Below are 14,179 nucleotides of genomic sequence, written 5' to 3'. Positions count from 1 at the left end.
TTTGAAATTAAATTTGAAATTGACAACCTATGTTAAGACCTAACCTTATTATAATCATTTAAATTAAATACAAAAAGCATATTAAAGCAGTACACGTTAGCTGCCAAGTTTCAAAGAACTGGTGGAATCACTGGTTAAGCACCTGGAACCAGAGTTTGTTGAAGTCCTAAATCAGATTTTACAGCAGTAACCTTTTTTGAAGGGACAGAGAGAATAGCTTCTTCATTTCAGTTAATTCAACTAGTTCAGTTCAATGACTAATTCAATCAATGTTAAGAAATCAACTGGGAATTTAACAAGCAAGAAAGCTTGTTTTTCCTCAACCAATCTATGACTAAAACATAGTTGTCAGAGGCAGGAGCAGCGGAAACTCCCTAAAAGTGGCGGAGGCACCGGCACCTGAACCATGGCCCTGCTCCCGCGCCGCCTCTCCCCCCGAGCCTCTGCGCCACCTCTTCCCCCCAAGACTCAGTTTCCATATGTTCTGGACCCTGCTTTTTCATAGCTATACTAGCAGACAGAAAATCATAATTTTGCATTATAAATAAATTAATGAAATAACACTCCCTAAGAAAATCTGTTAATACACTTCCATATATATTATTTTCAAATCTCATATCAAACAGAAGTCATATATGACTCTTTCAACAACGAAACTAAAATGAGTTGAAGCAAAGATCTGGTGTATCACCACTATAATAACTCTACCATTGAATACTAGGTATAAGTGGACGAAATATTTGCTTAAAAAGAACTAAAATTGTAAAAATAAAAGACTGACTGCTACCAAAAGCCAGTAAGTATAATTTACTGAAGTCATTTACTGCTGCTATAGTTGGAATCTAGAAAAGACATACAGTATTTAAACATCTCTTGGCACCAGAAGTATACATATCATTATACATGGGAAAATACAGTCATTGTGGAAAAATATAAATCTTTTACAAAAAAAATTCCCCAAGGGAGAGAGTGACCACATTGTCAGCTCCAATTTTGTAATATTTTTGCTTAAGTTTTGTCCTGCCTGGAAATCCCACTGAGCTTTTCACACACAAAGCTGGGTTCATCACTGGGGTTAATTATTAGTTTGTACAACAAGGAAATAGCTAGCTGTTTGGCATGAACTGTGCAAGGGTTTCGAGGCAAAGACTTGTGGGTGGAAGCTATATAAAATTCCAGTCAAACAAAAAAAAAATGCATCTGAAGGAGCTGGCATTTCCATTTATGGACCAGTTTCTTTTCAAGCTAAGCCTGCACATCAGGAAGATTAAAGTACTGATGGCTTTTTCAAGGTTGATTGTTTATTAAGACTATAATTCTTCTAATGGGAAGACAGGACAGTTTTCAAAAACTTTAATATTTCTCCCAGTGCTTTTCTGAATTCATGAGTCAGTTGGATTAGTATTACTTAGGTCCCTACCAAATTCACGGCCATGAAAAACGCGTCACAGACCATGAAATCTGGTCTTTTGTGCGCTTTTATCCTATACTATACAGATTTCACGGGGGAGACCAATATTTCTCAAATTGGGGGTCCTGACCCAAAAGGGAATTTGGGGGTGGTCACAAGGTTATTTTAGGGGGGTCGTAGTATTGCCACCCTTACTTCTGAGCTGCCTTTAGAGCTGGGCGGCTATTGGCCAGGTGCCCAGCTCTGAAGGCAGCACCCTGCCAGCAGCAGCACAGAAGTAAGGGCAGCAATACCATACCATGCCACCCTTACTTCTGAGCTGCTGCCTTCAGAGCTAGGCAGCCGGAGAGTGGTAGCTGCTTACCGAGGGCCCAGCTGTGCAGGCAGCGGCATCGAAGCAAGGATGCCAATATCACAGCATGGCATCCTTATTTCTATGCTGCTGCTGGTGGCGGCTCTGTCTTCAGGGCTGGACTCCTGGCCAGCAGCCGCCGCTCTCCAGATGCCCAGCTCAGAGGGCAGAGCTAACGCCACTGCGCAGAAGTTAGAGTAGCAGTACCACAATGTCCCCTACAATCACCTTGCATCCTTTTTGGATCAGGATCTCTACCATTAAAACACTATGAAATTTCAGATTTAAATAGCTGAAATCATTAAATTTACAATTTTTAAAATCCTATGACCGTGAAATTGACCAAAATGGACCATGAATTTTGGTAGGGTACTATTTATACTGTACGACAGGAACAAATTCAGACATTGTTTAAGCAGGTGAAACTCCATTCAAGTCAGCTGGAAATCTGCACACACTCAAACCAAGTTGAATGTAGCTCTAACACTCTGTCTGCATGAACTTGCAGCTAGGTTAATCAAGGCATGAGACAGGTAGAGTGGTCACTAGAGAAAGGTGTGGGAATGGAAAAGAGTTTACCCAGAAAGAAGTTATTTGATTACTTGTATTGTATATGTATTAGTTGTGTGTATTTTTAATTCAATTTTTATTAACTTGCCATAACAGTAGGCCAGTAACAGACATTAACATTAAACAACTTTGGCCTGGTCTACAGTTGGGGGGGGATCGATCTAAGTTACGCAACTTCAGCTACATGAATAACGTAGCTGAAGTTGACGTACTTAGATCTACTCACCGCAATGTCTTCACTGCAGTGAGTCAACCGCTACTGCTCTCCCATCGACTCTGCCTGAGCCTCTCGCGGCAGTGGAGTACAGGAGTCGATGGGAGAGTGTTGGGTGGTCGATTTATCGCGTCTACACTAGACGCGATAAATCAACCCCCGCTGGATCGATCGCTGCCCGCTGATCCAGCGGGTAGTATAAACATACCCTTAATCTTACATTGCATCTTCCATGCAATTTCTCTCTTGAAATGCTTTACTGTATTAAGAATTGAATAGCCAATATATAGACCAACTTCCTGAAAAGAGCGGTGTAGAGAAATATTGTGACTGAGTTCCTTATTTTTTTCACCATACAATCAATAATTAAGGAAAGAAATTAAGAGGTATGCTGCGAACAAAGGGAAGCTTTTCATATGATCGCCCACAGTATTCTTGCCAGCAACTTAAAAAAACTATGGATTGGATGAATGGACTACAAGGTGGATAGAAAGCTGGCTAGATCATTGGGCTCAACGGGTAGTGATCAACCAGTTGGCAGCCAGTATCAAGCAGAGTGCCCCAGGGGTCGGTCCTGGGGCCGGTTTTGTTCAACATCTTCATTAATGATCTGGATGATGGGATGAATTGCAACCTCAGCAAGTTTGCGGATGACACTAAGCTGGGGGGAGAGGTAGATATGCTGGAGGGTAGGGATAAGGTCCAGCATGACCTAGACAAATTGGAGAATTGGGCTAAAAGATATCTAATGAGGTTCAACAAGGACAAGTGCAGAGTCCTGCACTTAGGATGGAAGAATCCCATGCACTGCTACAGGCTTGGGACCGACTGGCTAAGCGGCAGCTCTGCAGAAAAGGACCTGGGGATTACCATGGATGAGAAGCTGGCTATGAGTCAGCAGTGTGCCCTTGTTGTCAAGAAGGCTAATGGCACATTGGGCTGCATTACATTGCCAGCAGATTGAGGGAAGTGATTATTCCCCTCTATTCGGCACTGGTGAGGCCACATCTGGAGTACTGTGTCCAGTTTTGGTCCCCCCACTACAGAAAGGATGTGGACAAATTGGAGAGAGTCCAGCAGAGGGCAAAGAAAATGATTAGGGGGCTGGGGCACATGACTTATGAAGAGAGGCTGAGGGAACTGGGCTTAGTTAGTCTGCAGAAGAGAAAAGTGAGGGGGGATTTGATAGCAGCCTTCAACTACGTGAAGGGGGGTTCCAAAGAGGACGGAGCTAGGCTGTTCTCAGTGGGGGCAGATGACAGAGCAAGGAGAAATGGTCTTAAGTTGCAGTGGGGGAGGTCTAGGTTGGATATTAGGAAAAAACTGTTTCACTAGGAGGGTTGTGAAGTTACCTAGTGAGTTGGTGGAATCTCAAGCAAGAGATCTTGGAGTCACTGTGGATAGTTCTCTAAAAACATCCACTCACTGTGCAGCAGCAGTCCAAAAAGCGAACAGAATGTTGGGAATCATTAAGAAAGGGATAAATAATAAGACAGAAAATATATTGCTTCTATATAAATCCATGGTACGCCCATATCTTGAATACTGCGTGCAGATGTGGTCGTCCCATCTCAAAAAAGATATACTGTAATTGGAAAAGGTTCAGAAAAGGGCAACAAAAATTATTAGGGGTATGGAATGGCTTCCATATGAGGAGAGCTTAATAAGACTGGGACTTTTCAGCTTGGAAAAGAGACGACTAAGGTGGAGATATTATAGAGGTCTATAAAATCATGACTGATGTGGAGAAAGTAAATAAGGAAGGGTTATTTCCTCCTTCTCATAACACAAGAACTAGGGGCCACCAAATGAAATTAATAGGCAGCAGGTTTAAAACAATCAAAAGGAAATATTGTTTCACACAATGCACAGTCAACCTGTGGAACTCCTTGCCAGAGGATGTTGTGAAGGCCAAGATTATAACAGGGTTCAAAAAAGAACTAGATAAATTCATGGAGGATAAGTCCATCAATGGCTATTAGCTAGGATGGGCAGGGATGGTGTCTCTAGCCTCTGTTTGCCAGAGGCTGGGAATGGGCGACAGGGGATGGATCACTTGATAATATGTTCTCCATCCTTAGAGGTTTTTAAGGCCCGGTTTGACAAAGCTCTACCTGGGATGATTTAGTTGGGGTTGGTCCTGCTTTGACCTCCTGAGGTCTCTTCCAACCCTAATGTTCTATGAAGAGGGAAAACAGACTTAAAGTTTCAATTGAAAACAAGACAGAATTAATGAGAAAGAAAGATTTAAGCCCCAGTTCAGCAGTCCACCTTTATTTAGAAAAGCACTTAACTACATGCTTAAAGGTTAAGCATGAGTTTAAAGGCTTTGCTGAATTGGTTCCTCCGGAACATATCAGATCAAATAGCCAGATACAAGTTCATAAACTATGACATTTATCAACAAGTTCAGTTGGACCAGAAACAGAGTGGGGTTTTTTCCCCTAAATTACAAGATAAATGAAGGTTACTTCAATTCACAAGATAGCAGAAAGTCAAAGGTAAAGTAACCCTCTATCAAAGAACACAGAACAGTGCATGAGCCTACTTTATCTATATTGTCAATATATCAAAGTTAAATCTTTGGAAAGGTACCTTTCCAGGGAGTCTAGTCTCTTGACAATAGAAATGGTCATTATGTGCATACAGATAAAGTGAACCCTTAAAAAGGGAACAAAATGAGCTGCAACACTAGGTACACTATGATAATCACAAAGTGAAGTATCCCATTGTACTGAAGCCATAAATATAGATTGTAAGACAAGGCTGAAATCAGCTTGAGGGCTATAAAAATGCAATGTTCTAGTATGCAAGCCACCATCAAACTGAGCTGAGCTCACCAGAAACTATAGGCTACTTGAGGCTAGCATCAAAAAGCCTGGCTTACCTGCAGGCAATATGGAATATGGCAAGGGAGTTGGGGAAGTTGCTAATGATCTGACATCAATCCAGGTAATACCACTCTAGCAGATTGTCTAGAATGACCTCACTGAAATCAACCGGCATGTCATATACTATGGTATTAGGGACCTATGCATTACTTTGGAAATCAGCACTTTTAAGAATGACAGAACAGAGCGGTGTTGGTGGTTGTAATAAGAAATATATGAACTTAAGTCAGCCTCAGAATATTCCATGATTAGACAAAACATCCATTAAATCAAGGGTGGGCAAACTTTTTGGCCCGAGGGCCACATCTGGGTATGGAAATTGTATGGCAGGCCATGAATGCTCACGAACTTGGTGGCTGAGATGGGGGAGTGGGTGAGGGCTCCGGCTGGGGGTGCGGGCTCTGTGGTGGATCCAGAAATGAGGAGTTCAGTGTGCGGGAGGGGGCTCCGAGCTGGAGTGGGGAGGAGGGCTCTGGCTGGGGGTGCGGGCTCTGGGGTGGGGCTGGGGATGAGGGTTTGGGGTGCAGGAGGGTGCTCCGGGCTGGGACCAAGGGGTTCGGAGGGGAATCAGGGATGGGATTGGGGCATGGGAGGAGGGCAGGGGTGCAGGCTCTGGGCAGCGCTTACCTCAAGCGGCTCCCAGAAGCAGCGGCATCTCCCCTCCACCTCCTACGCGGAGGCGCAGCCAGACAGCTCTGCACACTGCCCCGTCTGCAGGCGCCACTCCTGCAGCTCCCATTGGCCGTGGTTCCCAGCAAATGGGAGCTGCGGGGGCGGTGCTAGGGGCGGGGGCAGCGTGCCGAGCCCCTTGGCTGCCCCTACATGTAGGAGCCGGAGGGGGGCCATGCCACTGCTTCCGGGAGCTGCGTGGAGCAACAGTACACATGGAGCGGGGCCAGCCCCCAACCCTGCTCCCCGACTGGAGCACCGGAGTGGGATAAGCCCTGGACTCTGCTCCCTGGCCGGAGCTCGAGGGCCAGATTCAAATGTCTGAAGGACCGGATGTTTGCCCACCCCTACGTTAAATACTAAACTCATTCATCCAACCTTTACCAACATACAGGGCATCCTGCCAGAGATTTTTTAAGACTACATTTTTACAATTTATCCTGACAAGTGTTCATTATAAGCCACTTTAACCATGGGAAAGGACTCATCAACTTTTATTTCCATCTGAAAATTGTATATCTAGAGTTACAAGTAACACCTAGGATTTAGATAATTGGAAAATTAGAAAAAGAAATTTTTCTCTCTGTCTTTTCAATTTAAGTAGAGCCAGTTTCACTGTTTCTCCTACATATTTATTGTGGAAGGACCTACTCCAAAACCCTTTGAAATCTGTGGAAAGATTCTCATAGACTTCATTAGGCTGTGCATCAGGTGCTCCATTTCTCCCTTCCCAGAAAGAACCCTCTTAAACAACAGCACGGCAACATGAAGATCCATATGCAATCAAATTCCTTTTAAAAGTTTTAAACAAAATGCAAAAGAGGTACATAAACACTCACTGAAACTCTTGAAATCCAAAGTTTCTGAGTTTCATACAGCTCTACTTGTAAGCAATTTCTTAGAGAGTATCTGTAGATCAAAGAATATTAATACTAGTTCATCAAAGAAATGTGGGACAGAGTAAATGAAAACAGCAGTTCTCCAAGATTGCATAACAGACTGTTAAGGCTTGAAGACCAAAACACAAGAGTCTGTCATTACATTAATTATTTACTCAGGTATTTGATTAGATTTTCCAACTCAAACAAAACAGCCTTGCTATAACACTGCATTGATTTTAAAAGCCTTCCACATGAGAACTTTAGTTCTTGTAAACAGCTATTACTTGCCAGAGCAGTGTTGGTGTTTTTGCAGTCCTCCTTTATACCAAAATCCACCTAGGGGTATACAACAGATTTCTCATTTTTTTCCCCATAAACACAGACACTTCCAAAGTCACCTTGTTATAAGTTACCCTGGCATTACTCTCCTGAGTCAAATATCTGTATCTGGTCACTAACAGCCGTTTGAACAGAGCCGGGAGGAGAGTGGTAGTTCTTTCTAGAAAATAAAAGATCTCAGCTTTGGAGGACTCGGCAATAAGCACTTCAGAATAGCGTTTGTACAATAAAATGAGTGATGTCAAACAATAAGGAAATTCTTAAATAAGGCTCTAAGCTAATTAAGACTTGCAGAACAAATAATTCTAATCATCATAGAACTGTTTTTTCTTCCCCCAGAGAATGGGAAAGTGGTTGAAAACATGTGCGTAAGGTATCAATCCTGCAAGCACTGAACTCAATGGGACTACTCACATGTGTGAAGTTTAACACATATGTAGCAGAGTGGACACCCGCACCTGCCCTGAGGGGTTGGAAAAGCCCTGCAGACAGCTGGGGCAGGGCAAGGTAAAACCCTGGCTGATTGGGGGAAGTGGCTGCAGCTGGGCCACACCCTAATCAGAGCCCAGATGGCCTGTATAAAGAGGCTGGGAGCCAGATGCTCAAGAGTCTCTCTCTGCCTTCAGAGAGAGAAGGGCCTGGCTGCAGGGCGCCAGACAGGGTACCTATAGTGGAGCAGGGCTGAGGAGCTCCAGCCTGGATAGCCCCAGGCTGCGGCCTTGTAATAGGCCAAGGGGTACTGGGGGTTGCAGAGGGCAGCCCAGGGCTAGGCCAAGGCAGCAGGTCCAAACTCAACCTTGCCAATGATGAGTGGCCTATACTGCAGTCTGCCCCAGAGAGTGGGGGCTAGCTGGTGACTGGCAGTGGCCTTCACCTGAGGTGAGGTGGGGTTAGTGGGTGGGGGTTCCCCTGGGAGGGGAGACAGTGTGTGTGGGTATTGCCAGGGGGCAGCACCCAGGGCAAGTGGCACCAGGGTCCTGGGAGGGACACAGGGGCCAGAGACGAGGACAAGGTGGATCACCGGCCTGCAGAGGGCGCTCCAGGGGTTGGTGAGCTAATTCCCTGGACAACCAGCAGGAGGCGCCGCAGGGGTGAGTCTGGACCTCTTACAACATATAAGATTGGGTTTGCAAGATTGGGGCATAAATTAGTGTGTCCAAATAACACTATCCCCACACACACACCTCCACTTCTACCCTCTTTAGGTTACCAATTAAGAAGAAATTTCTTGTTCATATTTTATTTAGTTTCAAAACAAGCAGCAAAGCACCTGTCAATTCCAGATGTGAACACACATTAATCTGGCTCAGAAAAGCACTAAGCACCCACTGATAAGAAAAGTTGTACATGCTCAAGACCACACGGGATCAGGGCCAGTTTGGTTTTGCCAGCTATCTAGCTTCAAATACTTTCATCTATATAGTTGAGTCAAAGCCATATAGAGGGAAAAGAAAAAACTTACATGCTTGCAAGAAGTAATACAACTTTTTCTCTCTCTTAGTTTAAGAGTATTTGAAGTTTATGACTGGTGATTTCTTTGAAATCTCCTGTTTTAAACACAGAACAAATATAAAATCAATCTATAAACTAACTAAACAAGCTTTAGCTAATCTGTAGCATCAAAGTTCCTGGCTATATTGTAAATCCATGGTACATGGTAAATCTATATAAATCCATGGTACCCCCACATCTTGAATACTGCATGCAGATGTGGTCACCCCATCTCACAAAAGATATATTAGAATTGGAAAAGGTTCAGAAAAGGACAACAAAAATTATTAGGGTTATGGAACGGCTTTCATGTGAGGAGCGATAAGACTGGGACTTTTCAGCTTGGAAAAGAGATGACTAAGGGGATATATGATAGAGGTCTAGAAAATCATGACTTGTGTGGAGAAAGTATATAAAGAAGTGTTATTTACTCCTTCTCATAACACAAGAACTAGGGGGCACCAAATGAAATTAATAGACAACAGGTTTAAAACAAACAAAAGGAAGTATTTTTTCACACAAGGCACCAGTGGAACTCCTTACCAGCGGACATTGTGAAGGCCAAGACTATAACAGGATTCAAAAAAGAATTAGATGAGTTCATGGAGGATAGGTCCATCAATGGCTATTAGCCAGGATAGGCAGGGATGGTGTCCCTAGCCTCTGTTTGCGAGAAGCTGGGAATGGGCGACACGGGATGGATCACTCGATGATTACCTGTTCTGTTCATTCCCTCTGGGGCACCTGGCATTGGCCACTGTTGGAAGACAGGAGACTGGGCTAAATCCCAGTATGGGCGTTCTTATGTTCTTATATATACCTGCACGTTTTCTACATGAACAAAGATCTGAGAGTCGGAGGATATGCACTGCAGGTACTAGGTACAACTGAAAATGTAAATCAGTTTGTACTTGCATAAAATTAAGTGCTTAGACCCAAGCTAATCCCGAGAGTAGATATGTGTGCAATTGTATTTAGGTTTATATGCACATCACCAAAGCCTCTGATTATTTTATTTATATAAATACAAATACCTTACCTATATTATACCTATAATGAGCAATGGAAATTGTCAATAACACTGTTGCCCACCTATAATACTTGCAAGTTCGAATCCTGTTCTGAGCAATGAGACAAATGTCATAGCACAAGAAACAGTGAGGTTTACTAATACAGTACAGATGTATAAGGAACTTGTTGTAACACCTGCTCACAGCTTGCCAGGCTCAGTGATACTGCTAACACTCACTTTTATTAGTATTACATTTTTCTCCAAATAATTATTTATGTGAAGATGTAGTACATTATGGTGGAGATATGCAATGTTTAACAACCAAAGGAAATAGCAAGAGAAACTGTATGTCATCACCTCCTCTGGTCAAGTAATAGCTCTGACCAAATATGTCTGATCAACAGGCAAAAGGGATCATCCAGTCTGACTAAATGATAAGAAGTGGATGACCATGGCTAGAGGGGGGGGAAAGGTGCAAAATGGAAGCAGTAACACCAGAAATAATCTTTAATGTTTGCTCTACATTCTTCAGATTTAACTCCAACAAGAGGCCCGTATCCCAGAACACATTAAGAGCCCCCTTCACCACTCAATAAAAGTACCCGGAACTTCAAGGAAAGTGGAACATTAAGCTATTTAGTTGACTCATTCCTTCACTATCTTCCTAAACATAGTTATGTTGAAGTCAAAAAGCTATCAGCTTATATTTAAAAACCAAACGTCCATTAAGAAATATACAACAAAACCAGAAAAGGTACAAATACTCTCTCTCACTCAAATCCATTAAAAATCCAATTTGTTGCTTTGGCCATTTAACATAAAATTTTCCATCATTGTTTAGAACCACCCCTTCAAGATACCAGTTAGCTAGTGATGAATGCAATTACTGAGAAAGTGTGATAGGTGTGAGTTTATACTGACATTCTCTATTTGAATTTTGATCCCCACAAATCCATATGGGACTTATTCCCCTCACTTTCTGGGAAGATTTCCCTCATGGCAGCCTTACCATGTATGTTTTAACTGCTGCACACGTGAAAATACATACTACACAGGCACACAGATGCAGCTTTGATTATCAAGGAATCATTGTTATCTAAAGTGTCACTATGCTCTTACAGCACTTGAATTCATCAGGAATGAGTTGGGTCTTAGACCGGGCACAATTACCACCCGATCCTGAACGCTGGGGTCTCTTCAGAAACACACCAGCTATGCAAAAAGACAAGAAAAATGACATGCAAGTCAAGACTGAACGCCTCACCCCTACGCTTTGATCCATCTCCCTGAAGATAAGGAGGTGGGGGACAAAAACTTTAGCAAACTTTGTTTTGGCTGCCAGCAGGGGAGCCCTTTCCCTACATCCATTCAAACAAAAGAAGCCTCTTTCTCCCCCACCCTCTTCTCCCTGTTCCCCCCACCCCAGATATGCCCTGTCCCGCTTCCACCCTTCTCAGGGCTCGCACTGCCCCCTACTCACTCCTGAGGGCCCCGATGAGCAGACTGCCGTCCTTGATCAGCTCCTTGATGAACTTGTTGGTCCTCTCCAGCTCAATCTCGTGACACTGCAGCCGCTCTCTGAAATCCGGGCTGTCCAAGTAGGAATCGCTGAACTCCAGAGTGGGCAGCCCCATGGCAGTAGCGGCAGCAGCCCCGCTGCCAAGGGGGGCCAGGCGAGGCTGAGCAGAGAGCAGGAGCTCGGGCTTGGGGGGAGTAGATGGGAACTTGCAGGAAAGCGCGTCCCCCCTCCCCGTCCCGGGGAAGTTTACTTCTCTCACGAGCCGGCCCCCTTGAGTCTGGCCCGGCCCCGTAGCAAAGCAGGCGGCGGATACAGCAGCGCTCCTGAGTTGCTGTCAGCTGCTCACATTGTTCCTCCAGGGCATTACGGGCTCCCCCGGGCTAGCGCGGCTGCCGCTTAGACGTTTCCGGCAGCTCTCGGCTCTGTCTCCTCCTTGACTCTGAGCCTCCCCTGGCCCAGCCGGGGGAAGCCTCCTCCCAGCCCAGCATGCACACACGCCGGGGAGGAGGGACGGGGGCTGCGCCGCCCGGGCAGTCAGTCCCCGCCCCGTCGCGGCGAGGGCGCCCTGCGTCCCTCCCCGCCTGTGTGCCCGGCCGAGCAGGGAGAGGGCGCCTGGAGCTCCTGGACGCGGGCGCTGCTGCGCGGAGCGGGGCCCACGTGGCCAGTGGAGCTGAGGCCCCTCACCCATCGCTTCCAGAGCCCTCTGGCCATGCAGGAGCAGGGAGAGCAATGGGGGGAGACGGTGGGGGCGCGGAGGAGGCAAGGAGTCATGGGGGGCACCAGGAGGACTGGGGAAAGTGCAGGGCAGAGGGGTGGGCGGGCCGGATTAGAGTGAGTGGCCTTGCGACCTGGCACACACAGGGTTGCAACACCACTTAGATTTGGCCTGGCTGCCCCTCCGCCATGCCAGCAGGAAAGGGGCTCTGCTTTTATACCGCTCAGCCCTGATTAGGGGCGGGGCTAGAATCCCCCTTGTTGCACCTCTGCTGAGTTCATGTACTCACAAGTGGGGGGCTGTGGCTTCCCCCATTTAAAAGTGGCCAGTGGCTATTCCCACTCCTCCCCCCTCCAACCATTTGTGGCATCCACAGAACAGTAGAGAGCATGTAGGACCAGCTCAGTTGGTGCAGGGCTTGGGTGCCTCTAGGCTGAGGAAGGGAGGAGTCCAGTTCATTTCATAGACTCACAGATTTTAAGTCCAGAAGGGACCATCATGATCATCTAGTCTGACCTCCTGCACATTGCAGGTGACAGAACCTTGCTCACTCACTCCTGTATTAGACCCTTAACCAGCTTAGTTACTGAGTCCTCAAATCATGATTTAAAGACTTCAAGTTACAGAGACTTCACCATTTACACTAGTTTAAACCTGAAGTGACCTGTGCCCCATGCTGCAGAAGAAGACAAAATACCCAGGGTCTCTGCCAATCTGACTCTGGGGAAAAATTCCTTCCTGACTCCAAATACTTCTGAGGGTCCAGAGCAGAAGAGGAGAGGAGTATGGCGGGAATAGCCCACTCTACCTGCAGGTGAAATGGCTGGGGGTTCCTTGGAAATTCTCACGTATTGTGATTCCAGGAGAAGCTCATGTACAGGGCTTCAGGCTCAGGTAGCAGCCTGCCACCAAAAGCTTTTCTGCTCTACTCCAGTGGTATTCAGCTCAGTCAGTCCCTGCCCTTCCTAAAGCATCATCTCGCCTTGTGGTGCATGGGAGAATGTGGAGGGGGATCCGAGCTACAGAGGGAGAACGGTCAGCAAAAAAAACCCATACAACTAGAAGGGGATAAAAACAAGGCACAGATGAGGAAATGAGAGAAAAACTAAGGAGAGAGCGAAACAACTATGTCAGGACTTGTTATTTCGGAGGCATACGTGGGAGCTCCAACAACACCAAAATAGGTTGGGAGCCATTGGCAGCAAGTACGCTAATATATTTGTCTCAAGGCTTGTCTTCACTGCGTGGTTAGCTCCAGCTATAACAAATATTGTTCCTAACTTGACTCCCATCCACACACAAAAGTCTGTAGTTCGAGTAAAATGGTGCTTTAATCTCGAGAGAGCAGGCCCAGTGGGGAAGCGGGCGGGTTTCCAGGACAGAGGATCCTCAAGCCAATCCACCACTCTAGACAAAACTTCAGTGTGCTGCCCTCTTCCTACCTCCTTAGAAGTTTGCAACAGGCACCCACTCGCCATCTGCCCCCCACAACGCTCCTGCCTCCCCAGCTCAGCCCACACACACCATCTGGCCCCCAGGATGCCACACCCCCGAACCAGCCCCTAGTAACCTCCACCTGGCTCCCACTCTGCCCCCATATCTTTCTGGATGAGCCCCTTCCTGTCAGGTCCATAGCACAGGGCAGTCACCGGGCAAGTCCAGGGCAGGACCCACAGTGCCAGGCATGGAGTAGGAGGTGTGGGCTGGGTGCCAACATGGAGCTGAAGCAACAGCAGTGCCTGCGATGCCACCAGGAGCAACCCCTAGCTGCTCAGTGCCTCAGCCACGATCTCACTTGTGGTGGGGGCAGGGAGTGGCTGAGGTCTGAGGAGCAGGCGGGAGCACTTCCCTGGCACCTCAGTTGGAGGTCACTTTCTGCTCCTTTGAGCCCCAGCTGGTGGCCATCCCATCTCCCAGGTAGCCCCACCATCCTCATCCCCTACCACCACCAATGGAAGGAAACCAGGGAGGTCCTATCATGTGTGGCCCTCAGAAATCTGCCTCCCTAGGCAGCTGCCTATCTTGCCTGTGCCCAGAGCAGCCTCTGGGCAGGGAGGTTGAAACTCACTAGAGATAGTATAGTAATGCAGTGGGGATGCAAGTAGCTCAAGTCAC

At 46.3% G+C, this 14,179-nt stretch overlaps 1 protein-coding gene across 1 annotated transcript in view; it reads right to left on the bottom strand.

Moving 5' to 3' along the window:
• The window catches only part of ARHGAP42 (Rho GTPase activating protein 42), a 281,853-nt gene extending 270,019 nt beyond the window's left edge, over window positions 1–11,834 (bottom strand). The window contains exon 1 of the mRNA XM_026651599.2: window positions 11,311–11,834. Coding sequence (XP_026507384.1) covers window positions 11,311–11,464 — 154 coding nt within the window. The 5' untranslated portion in view covers window positions 11,465–11,834. The remainder of the gene's footprint in view (window positions 1–11,310) is intronic.
• Between the last annotated feature and the right edge of the window lie 2,345 nt (window positions 11,835–14,179).

The sequence above is a fragment of the Terrapene carolina genome, unplaced genomic scaffold, assembly GCF_002925995.2.
Source record: "Terrapene carolina triunguis isolate 2854851 unplaced genomic scaffold, T_m_triunguis-2.0 Scaffold97, whole genome shotgun sequence".
NCBI classification, from domain to species: Eukaryota; Metazoa; Chordata; order Testudines; family Emydidae; genus Terrapene; species Terrapene triunguis.
The sequence above is the reverse complement of the archived record's forward strand: the minus strand, read 5'-3'. Positions and strand labels throughout refer to the sequence as shown.